Raw genomic sequence first — 12114 nt, forward strand, 5'->3', positions numbered from 1 at the left:
GCCATGAGTTTACTTAAAGGAAGGGAGATTTTTGTTGTTGTTGTTGTTTTTAAATATTGCTTGTGGTATACTGTGGGGGTGTAGCATGCTACATTATTATAGAAAGTTTATAAAATTGGTGTGATCCTTGCTACCCAATCCAGTGTAATAATGAAATTCTGTAAAGTTGGACACCAGGCTATAAAGGTCTTATCTGCATTGTAGCATTGTCTTCCATAAATAAGGGCCATCCAATTTAACCACTGCCATCTCCTTGCCTTCTTCAGCCTGACTTCTATGCAAATATGAGATCTAACAAGCACCAAACACAAGGGGAGAAGAGAAAGATGGACTTCACTGTGTTTCACTTTTTTGTTTTGTTGTCTTTTTCTGTTAGACTCAGCCTAATTGCTTGTCTTCAATGCTTCTTTATTGACCATTCTATTGGTAATCAAGAAGCCCTGGTGGTCCAAGTGGTGAAGAACTTGACAGCTAACCAAAAAGGTTGATGGTTCAAATCCACCAGCTGCTCCATGGGAGAAAGATGTGGCAGTCTGCTTTCATAAAGATTACAGCCTAGGAAACCCTAAGGGGCAATTCCACACTGTCCTGTAGAGTTGCTATGAGTCAGAATAGACTCAATAGCAATGGGTTTGGTTTTTGGTTTACATAGTTAATTGGAGTCCCTGTAGGGTGCACATGGTTAATGCATTTGGCTTCAAACTGAAAAGTTGGAGGATGTTTGAATCCACCTAGAGATACCTCAGACTACGGCTTGGTGATCTACTTCCAAAAAATCAGCCACTGATAACCTTATGGAGCACAGTTCTACTCTGACACACACAGTATTGCCTTGAGTCGAAACTGACTCCACTGCAACTGGTTTTCATAATATTGATGAAATATCATCATCAGAATGCTAGTTGCAGGTGACATCTCTTTGATGTTATAGAGAAGAATTAAAACAAGTAGAAAGATTCTTTGGCTCATGCTGAAATGCTCCCATGTCTGCCCTAAGCCTCTTATTCTCCTACTTGTTGTGAGGTGTCACTGAGTCAGTTTTGACTCATAGCAACCCTGTATACAACAGAACGGAACACTGCTCAGTCCTCTGCCAGCCTCACGATTGTTGCTATGCTTGAGTCCCTTATAGCAGCAGCCACTGTGTCAGCCCATCTGGTTGAGGGTCTTCCCCTCTTTTGCTGGCCTTCTACTTTACCCAACATGATGATATCCTTCTCCAGGGACTGGGCCCTTCTGACATCATGACCAAAACACAAGAGACAAAGTCTGGCCATTCTCACTTCCAAGGAGCATCCTGCTTACACTTCCTCCAATACAGATCTGTTCATTCTTCTATCAGTTCATGGTACATTCAATATTCTTCACCAACACCACAATTCAAATGCATCAGTTTTTCTGTGGTCTTCCTTAATCACTGTCCAACTCTCACATGCATATTGAAAATACCATGGCTTGGGTATGGCACACCTTAGTCTTAAAAGTGAGTCTTTGCTCTTAAACACTTTAAAGAGGCTTTTGCAGCAGAGTTGCCCCCATGTAGTATATCATTTGATTTCTTAACTGCTGCTTCCATAGGCATTCACCTAACAAGATTTGATCTATTTTTTTAGTTTCATCTCAGGCATGCTCACCCTCTTCACTTCCTTCAATAAAGGAGCTCTGGTGGTGCAGTGCCTAAGGCATTTGACTGCTAGCCAGAAGGCTGGAGGTGCAAACCCACAAGCCACTCCATGGAAGGAAGACTAGGCAATCTACTTCTGTAAAGATTTACTGCCTCAGAAATCCAGTGGGGATCACTAAGAGTCAGAATTGACTCGATGGCAGTGGGTTTTTGGTAGCTACTCAAGCCCATGACAATCTCCCTTGTCTGGGCTCTAATAGCAAATCCAGTCTGTAACATACAATTTCACACTTAAATATCACCTATTTTTAAATACTAAGTTTGTTATTTTTAGAATTGTCATATGTATAACTATATACCTACTCTTTACTTCTTAGTTACCTGACATTTAACATTTATGACATCTTTGAATAAATTATCAGGCAGTGATGATCCAGGCCCCATGTGGGGTCATGCCCTCTGGTGGCCACCCTGAACAACATACCAGGGGCCAAGTGGCAACTGGGCCATGTCTGGGACAGTGACCATTTGGCTTCTTGATGCCTGCTCACATTCATCCTATGTCTTAGTCCTGCCATGGAGGGTGCAGGGTGATAGTAGGACAAAGCAAGGTTGTTGGAGGGCAGGGGTAAGCCAGGTGAGGACCTGAAAGTGCCAGGGGAGTCAGTGTAGGGAAGTGGAAAGGGAGCACTGTGGGACTAGGGTGGATGGAAAATGACACCTCCCCACCATCCCCAAACCCCTCAGGCTCTGCAGGTAGGGAAGGTATTGTGGGAAAGAGGGTCACAATGTGTCACATGCATCCCAGGATGCACTGGGAGTTCCTGATGGACGATGAGCCATTGTGTCACATCCCTGGAGTATCTAGCTCATTACTTGACACTCAAGAAAATGCATGTCCTTATATTCTTTCTGATAAGTACACTGTACTTACAACAGCAGACTCTCTTTCCACATTACATAATGACCTGAACAAATACTCACCTAATGTCAAGGGTTGAGAGTATAGGGTCCTAGAATAGAAACAAGTTAGAAATCACTCTATAACTTATTCAGGTTTCTTACAAACTTTATATATTTTATCAAAATTATATTTTTAGGGTAATGGTTATGTTTTCCTTTCCCAAAGCCATCTCAGATTCTGCATTACAGCAAAAGCTGCTGCAAGAGGTACTCCATGTTGTGCACTGCAAATCTGAAGTATGCCATTCAATTCATGTACAATTGGAGTTGTTCAGTGCACAACCTGCACAGCCTCACACAGTAGCCTTGACTACAAGAGTTTATTCAACCAGAATACCAGGGGCAATGAACCCAAGTGGAAATTCCTTCTCAGAAGTAAGTCTTGTAAAGACTTAAAAATATAGTCTTTTGTTCAAGCCCTAAGGCCATAATGTGATTTTAGGAATTATGTCCTGGCCTTTGGACATGTTATCAGGAAGGACCAGTCTTTGAAGATGGATATCATGCTTGGTAGAGGGTCAATGAAAAAGAGGAAGACCCTCAACAAGATGGCTGCAACAATTGGCTCAAGCATGGCAACTATAGTGAGGATGGCGCAGAACTGAACAGTGTTTTGTTCTATTGTATATGGGGGGTTATGAGTCAGAACCAACTTGACAGCACCTAATAACAACACAGCCCTTAGAGGACTGCATTGAGCATGAAGTTGCTTTGTGAACTGAACCTTAAACATATTTTTTTTTCATCCCTATTTTTCCTTTTGTGTAGGATTCTAGGTCTGACCTAAAGGTTTGAGCTGAACCAGCCCTGAGATTAAGGTCTTTCATTTATGTCAAAATAGGAATGTACCCCTTATATTTTCATCACAGGATGTGAATTCTACTTGTACCTCTGCCTTAGTAAGGTGGAAGGACATGGTTTGGGTAGGAGACCTATCTAGTTGGAATCCTACTTGTACTTCTATGGGGGAGATACAGGTGAGTCATTATCCTCCCTGAACTTCAAATTTATTTATGAAAATGGGATACCTTTATCTACCTTACATAATTGCACTCCAGATTAAATGAAATAACTCCTTTCTCCATAACCCATATTACTGACCTTCATAAATCATGAGTCCAAGAAACATGGAATCATCTGTTCCTCTGAATTTGTTTGCCAGAGATCAAAGTCCCTGGACTATATTGTATTCATTTCCTGCAGATATGTTTCACCAAGTTAAGATCTAATTTATGACCTTAGCTCAGATCAGAAAAATCTATCAGTTGGGTATCACATGCTTCCCACATGTCACCCCCCCACACACACTGTCACCCTTTGGCCTTCCTGGGACTGTACTTTGTTCTTTTGCACATCTCCAAAACAGACGTAGCTCCTTAATGACTTAATGAGAAACAGATGAAGTAAGAAAAAGGCTTACTATTCAAATCATACTGTGGAAATTAATTAAGTTATTGTTTAAACATCTATCCTTCTCTTGTCAAAGTTCCTATTACCTGCAAGCAGACACATCTTACCATTTCCTCTTTTCTCCAAGAATCTTCTAAAACTTCCCTATAAATGGTTCATCCATTCTGTTCACATGTCCCATCCAGGAAAGTAAAGCTGCTATCATCAAAACAACCCATAGCCAATGGCAAAGGACAGAAAAATATTTAAGAGAAATAATGAGATCCTCACTTCCTTTTGGCCTTGATGGACTTGTCTGATCTTCTAGTGTAGCCCTTAGTGTTACATGGAACTCAGCTTTACTCAGTATCTTGGTATGAAACTTGGTCCAAGAAACAGAGCTAGTAGTGGTGTTTTTAGCACTAGTAGTTGCAATAGCAGTAGTTGCCATGATGATGATAAAAGTAGGGAGAGAGGATTTTTTAAGTTGATTATCTTAATAGTTGCCCACAATCCTTAGTAACATTTCTTGCAATTGTAAGTTTTTAGCAGATGTTTAATTGGGTAATTGTAAACCACCATCTCATCCCTTAGGTCTTTCTTCTTGCTAAACAGGCCCATGTTCTTTATCATTCAATGATTTATAGGGGTCAGTTCTGAGGATACTGAGATCAGGACACACACATGCACACCACACTTACAGAGACAGCCTGTTCTCTCAAGAATATTTACATTCCTCTTATTATTGTAAATATATATAAAACATAACATTTGCCAATTCAGTATTTTTCAAGTATACAATTCAGAGACACCGTTGTTTCAATCATGTTGTGCAATATTCACCAATTGGCAATGGATATTGGAGATGGGCAAGATCACTTTTAAGGATTATTTTGGTGTGAATTGAGTCCACAATCATTTGGACTGTCCACTTAAGTGTTTGAAATCAAATTTATTTTGAGTAATTTTTCATCACCTTTTTTCTCTTCAGCACTCACAGCTCTTTTTATGCCACCTTTCCTAATCTATTAAGTTGATATTTATTAGCCATATCGACTAATGAGCTCTGGTAGCATAGTGGCTAAGACACTTGACTGCTAACCAGAAGGCTGGTGGTTCAAACCCACCAGCCACTCCTCGGAAGGAAGATGGGGCAATATACTTCCATAGTGATACTGCCTCGGAAACCCAAGGAGGGGTCGCTATGAGTCGGGTCCGACTTGATGGCACATAACAACAACAACAACATATGGACTTATTGTTATTGTTAGGTGCCATAGAGTCAGCTCTGATTCATAGCAACCCTTTGTACAATAGAACAAAACACTGGCCAGTCTTGCACCATCCTCACAATCCTTGCTGTACTTGAGCCCACCAATGCAGCCACTGTGTCAATCCATCTTGTTGAGAGTCTTCCCCTTTTTCACTGAGCCTCTACTTTATCAAGCTTGATATCCTTGTCCAGGAAATGGTCCTTTCTGACCATGAGACCAAAGTAGGTGAGACAAAGTCTAGCCATTCTCACTTCCAAGGAGCATTCCGACTACACTTTTACTGGGACAGATTTGTTCATTCTTCTGGCATTCCACGGTACTTTCAGTATTCTTTGCCAACACCATAATTCATAGCATCACCTCTTCTTCAGTCTTCCTTATTTTTGTCCAACTTTCATAGTGGACACACACATGAGGTGATTGAAAATACCATAGTTTGGGTTAGGCGTACCTTAGTCTTCAAAATGACATCTTTGCTTTTTAACACTTTAAAGAGGTCTTTTGCAACAGATTTGCCCAGTGCAATATGACATCTGATTTCTTGACTGCTGCTTTCATGGGTGTTGATTGTGGATCCAAGTAAAATGAAGTCCCTGGCAATGTCAATCTTTTCTCCATTTATCATGATGTTGACTATTGGTCCAGTTGTGAGAATTTTTGTTTTCTTTATGTTGAGGTGTAATCCATACTAAAGACCAAGTCATTGATCTTCATCAGTAAGTTCTTCAAGCCATTTTCACTTTTAGCAAGTAAGGTTATATCATCTGCATATCACAGGTTGTTAATGAGTCTTCCTCCAATCCTGATGCCATTCTACTTCATAGAGTCCAGCTTCTCAGATTATGCATACAGATTGAATAAATATGGTGAAAGGATATTACCCTGATGCACACCATTCCTGATTTTAAACCTATCTCCTTGTTCTGTTCAAGCAACAGCTTCTTGGTCTATGTACAGGTCCATCATGAGCACAATCAAGTGTTCTGGAATTCCCATTCTTTGGAATGCTATCCATAATTTGTTATGATCCACACAGGCCAAGTGCCTTTGCATAGTCAATAAAACACAGGTAAATATCTTTGTTATGTTCTTTGCTTTCAGCCAAGATCCATCTGACATCAGCAATGATATTCTTCATTCCACATCCTCTTCTGAATCCAGCTTGCATTTCTGGAAGTTCCTTGTCCATATATTGCTGCAGCCATTTTTGAATTGTCTTCAGTAAAATTTAATTTGTGTCTGATATCAATGATATTGCTGAATAATTCCCACATTCTGTTGGATCACCTTTCTTTGGAATGAACACAAATATCGATTTCTTCCAGTCAGTTGGTCACTAGAGGTCTTCCAAATTTCTTGGCATAAAGGAACAAGTGCCACCAGCACTGCAACCAAATATTGAAACATGTCTGTCAATTCCTGAGGCCTTGTTTGTTTTGCCAATTCCTCCAGTGCAGCTTGGTCCTCTTCTTTCAATTGCCATTGGTTCTTGATCATATGCCACCTCCTGAAATAGTTGAACATCAACCAGTTCTTTTCTGCTACAATAACTCTGTGCATTCTTTTCACTTTCTTTTGATGCTTCCTGCATCATTCAATATTTTTCCCATAGACTCCTTCAATTTTGCAACTCGAGCCTTGAATTTTTTCTTCAGTTCTTCCAGCTTGAGAAATGCCAAGTGTGTTCTTCCCTTTTGGGTTTCTAACTCCACATCTTTGCACAATTCATTTTAATATTTTACTTTGTCTTCTCAAGCTGCTCTTTGAAATCTTCTGTTCAGTTCTTTTATCTCATCATTTCTTCCATTCTCTTTAGCTACTCTCCCTTAAAGAGTAAGTTTCAAAGTCTTTTCTGACACCCATTTTGGTCTTTTCTTCCTTTCTCATATTTTTAATGACTGTGTGCTTTCTTCATGTATGATCTTGATGTCATCCCACAACTCATCTGGTTTTCAGTCACTGCTGTTCAATGCACCCAATCTATTCTTCAGATGGTCTCTAAATTCAGGTGGAATATAATCAAGGTTGCGTTTTGGCTCTCATGGACTTGTTTCAATTGTTTTCAGCTTCAACCTGAACTTACATACGAGCAATTGATACTCTGTTCCACAGTCAGCTCCTTGCCTTGTTTTGACTGAAGATACTGAGCTTCTCCATCACCTCTTTCCACAGATGTAGTTGATCTAATTCTTGTGTATTCCATCTGGCAAGTTCCACATGTATAGCTGTTGTTCATGCTGTTGACAAAAGGTATTTGCAATGAATAGTTGTTTGGTCTTGCAAAATCCTATCATGTGATCTCTGGCATCACTTTTATTACCAAGGCTATATTTTCCAACTAGCAATGATTCTCCTTTATTTCCAACTTTTGCATTCCAATCACCAGTAAAATCAACACATATTGATTGCATGTTTGGTCAATTACAGACCACAGAAGCTACGAAAAATCTTCATTTTTTTCACCTTTGGCTTTAGTGGTTGGTGTGTAAAGTTGAAAAATAGTAGTATTAACTTGTCTTCTTTGTAGGCATATGGATATTATCCCATCACTGACAGCACTGTACTATAGGATGGTTCTTGAAACATTCTTTTTGATAATGAATGTGATGCCATTCCTCTTCAATTTGTCATTTCTGGCATAGTACACAATATGATTGTCTGATTCAAAATGCCAATACCAGTCCATTTCAGCTCACTAATGCCTAGAATATCAATCTGTATGCATTCTATTTCATTTGGACAACTTCCAGTTTTCCTAGATTCATACTTAATACATTCTATGTTCTGATTACTAATGGATGTTTGCAGTAGTTTCTTCCCATTTGAATTGTGTTCCATCAGCAAAAGGAGGTCCTGAAAGCTTTACTCCAACCACATCATTAAGGACGATTCTACTTTGAGAAGGCAGCTCTTTCCCAATCATATGTTGAGTACCTTCCAACTTGAGGGGCTCATCTTCCAGCACTATATCAAACAATGTGTTGGGGCTATTCATAAAGCTTTCCAGTAATATATCAGACAATGTTTCACTGCTATTCATAAGGTTTTCACCGGACAATTTTTTCAGAAATGGATGGCTCCATCCTTCTTCCCAGTGTCAAAGGAAGCACACCACTTAATAAGTGGAGAAGGCACTATGGCTACACAGTGTGCAGGCTCAGAAATTCTGTGGTTCAGAGGAGGGAAGGACCACGTGGCAAAGGACAGTGAGATTCAGTGACAAAACTGAATTCTGGATGAGGTTTAATTAGGCACCAGGGGGAATTCCTTTGCCTTTTAAAATCTAAAACAGAGGTATCAAGGACAGAGGTGCCAGCCAGGGTTTTTTTTGGCTCAGCAGAGAACCAGGGATTAAAAAAAGGAATAGAGTAGCTTTAAACCTCAGGCTAAATAAAGCTAGTGAAGTTATGTTGTATTTTCTAGGAAAACTTGAGCAAGAGAGGAACAAGACCACAGCGGTATTCTGGGAAGATTAGACTTATCTGAGAGTTTAGGAGTGGAGAGAATCTGGAAGCAGGGAGAATAATTAGTCAGTAAACGTAACTATTCAGGCATGATGATTAAGGTGGGGCCAGGAAGGTTCCAACATGAAACATTGTGAAGGCTTTGGTGTCTGACTAGTTCAGGTCTGGGGACAGGGAGGGAACAGCCAGGAGGTATAACAAAGTACTCACAATGGAAAAACACAAAACAAATATTCTGGTTAAATATGGTTTATGCAAATGTTCCTTTTTCAAAGATCTTGTAGGAAAGTCCCTCCTTTGTTATATTTCCTGTATATGAACATGTCTCCTTTATTCTTAATATAGGATTGAGTCAAGGATGTTGTCAAAACAGCTATGGATTCAAAAAGTCAAGTGGAGGATACTGGGCATGGGAACATCCCAGAATTAAGAACTCTCAAGAAGTGGGTTTGAATCAGTTCTCAGCCTTTAAATGAAAGCAATGTGAATTAATTTCAGAAGTGCAATTTTGACAGGACCCTGAGGCAGACTGAGCTATTCTGTCCCAATGCACCAGGAAGCCTTGATAATATCTGCACAGCTCTGGTGGCATAGTGCCTAAGGCATTTGACTGCTAACCAGAAGGATGGCAGTTTAAACCCACCAGCCACTCCTCGGAAGGAAGGTTGAGCAATCTACTTCCGTAGTGATACTCAGAAACCCAAGGAGGGGTCACTATGAGTTGGATCTGACTCAATGGCAGTGGGGCAGGCAGGCTCAGTTTTGACTATACGGTCAATTTCACATGGATTTAGAATAAACAGGCAGAATGCAAGTTTGAGGGTCCATATGACTTGCACAATTGTGCTAATTACTTCTGTAGCATTATATGAACCTTCTGGAGAAATCAATATCCCTTTAGAAAGCAGAGGTCCCTCGATGGTATGTACTTAACTAACCACCTAAAGGTTGTAGACTTTAACCCATCCACTAATGCTGCAGAAGAAAGATCTGGTAATTTGCTTCCATTAAAATTACAACCAAGAAAATCCTATGAAGCGGTTCTACTTTGTAACACGTAAGGTTGCCTTGAGTCAGAATCAACTTCACAGCAATGAGTTTGGTATTTTTCTCACAGAAACATATACCCAAAACAATGGTTCCTAAACTTTTCTATTATGAGGAACATTCATTAAAGTTAAAGAAAAATGCAGTATGGTGATTTTATTTTACTATATACAAAAGAAAACTCAGGTGTGCATATGGATTCATAAAATAATAATTTAAAAAACAAATACTCCTGGCCCCGGGGGAATTTAAAGCCCAGAGATCAGAAACAACGGCTGTTCCTACACACTTCAATGCCTTTAAAGAGCTCGAGTTTACAGATATCAGATTTTTTATCTTCAGTAGACTGCATATTCACCTGCAGTTCATATGCAAAAACATCTATAAAAATTCAGAGTCTCAATCTCTTGCACAATTACAGGAGGGAGAGGACTACATAATATCGAGTTTCTTCTAGCTCCAATTTTTGATAACTCTAACTTCAAGTGTCCTTCCCACTCCTTTGAAGTTTAAGAGCAAATCAGGTAATATTCTCACTTCACCATTTACCAGCTGTGTGATCTGGCAAAGTTACTTAGCTCTCATGACAATTTCCTCAACAGTAAAATTGTGGCAACAATAGTATATCCCTCTAATGGTAGTTGTGTGGATTAAATAGGTTAATTCACATAAAGGTGGTGGAATAGTGTGGTAGTTAAGGTTGTGTGTCAACTTGGCTGGGCCTGATTGAGTGGCTCGGCAGCTGGTGGTAGTTATTCCCCATGATGAGACTAGCGATCAACTCCATGGTGGGATCTACCACAAGCAGCTGAGTAGCTGCTTTAGGGATGTAGTCTGCTTCCCATATATAAGAAACGGCTTTGGGAATGGTCTCTAGCTTATGGCACTCTTGAACCCTGCATGTAGCCGAGTCATTGTTCAGCAGCCTGCAATGCTCTGCTGATTGTGGGACTTTCGGTGGACTTGAATCAATGGCCTGGGTGTTGTTTGGTAACATTGGGACTGAGCCTTTTTACTTGTTGACCTTGGGTTTGTCAGCCTCAGCAGCCAGCAGCTGTCTGAGAGAAGAGAAGCCTCTAGCTTCAGTGGGCCAGGAGCACGGTGCAGAGCTGAAACCCAAGGTCAAGGGACTTCCACCTAGTCCCTAGACCTTTGAACTTGGACTGGCACTTTGAACTTGGACTTAAAGCCTGCAAACTGTAAGAGAATAAACTGTTTCTTCAAGCCATCCTATTTGTGATATATTCCTGTCAGAGCAGCACCAGGTAACCAAAACAAATAGTAATTGGCAAATAGTAAGCACACAAAAGATGATAGCTATTGATGGTATTTGGTCATGTTGTCAGAAGGAACCATTCCCTGGAGAAGGATATCATGCTTGGTACAGTGGAACATCCATAAAGAAGGGGAAAGGCCCTCAATGAGATGGATTGATACAGTGGCTGCAATGATGGTCTCAGGTATAGGAAGGATCGTGAGGCTGGCACAGGACAGGGCAGTGTTTCACTTCTGTGCATAGGGTCGCTATTTGGAGATGACTTGACAGCACCTAACAACAACATTGATGGTATTATTGTTATTAATCCCTTAACAATGATAACTGATTAAAATCTTTTCAGAAGGGTTGCAGTCATCTAGTTTGTCTTTTGCTCTTTGTGCATTTTTTATAGTATATTTATGCCATGTTTTAGGGCCCCTAAGTTTGCCTTTATTTTTCTTTGATCATCTTTATAGTTTCAGGTTTTGCATTTAGGTCTTTGAGCTATCTTGAGTTAGTTTTTGTATATGGTGTGACATGAATTCTGTTTCACTTTTCTGCAAATGTATATCCAATTTTTACAGTACAATTTGTTAAAGAGACTGTCTCTTCCCCATTTAATGGCTTTTTGCCCTTAGTTGAAGATCAGCTGTCCATAGGTGGTTGGATTTACTTCTAGGTTCTCAATTCTGTTCCATTTGTCTATGTGTCTGTCATTATACCAGTATCAGGCTGTTTTGACTACGGTGGCTGCATAGTAGGTTTTGAAATCAAGGAGTGTGAGGCCTCTTTGTTCTTCCTAGTTGGACTTTGTGTATCCAGGGTTTCTTTCCTTTCCATATAAAGTTGGTGATTAGCTATAAAGATGGGAAGTTAGTTTGTCCAGCTCTTTAAAGAATGATAATGGAATCTGGATTGGAATTGAGTTATATGTGGAGAATGCTTTGGGCAGTATTGACATTTTCACAATGCTAAGTCTTCCTATCATGAGCATCATTTATTCTTCCATTTATGTAGGTCTCTTGGTTTCTTGTAGTAGTGTTTTTTAGTTTGTTTTGTATTGACATCCCTAGTTCCCTGTTTTCAGTCTTTTTT

General features: G+C 39.9%; 1 protein-coding gene across 1 annotated transcript in view; it reads left to right on the forward strand.

Moving 5' to 3' along the window:
* The first annotated feature begins 2728 nt into the window (after positions 1 to 2728).
* LOC103194393 (selectin P) overlaps positions 2729 to 12114 on the forward strand; it is a 104677-nt gene continuing 95291 nt past the window's right edge. The window contains exon 1 of the mRNA XM_007937782.1: positions 2729 to 2794. Within this exon, the coding sequence (XP_007935973.1) occupies positions 2729 to 2794 (66 nt within the window). The remainder of the gene's footprint in view (positions 2795 to 12114) is intronic.

This window comes from Orycteropus afer, unplaced genomic scaffold, assembly GCF_000298275.1.
Source record: "Orycteropus afer afer isolate SDZICR_OR568_19922 unplaced genomic scaffold, OryAfe1.0 scaffold00044, whole genome shotgun sequence".
Classification (NCBI taxonomy): Eukaryota; Metazoa; Chordata; class Mammalia; order Tubulidentata; family Orycteropodidae; genus Orycteropus; species Orycteropus afer.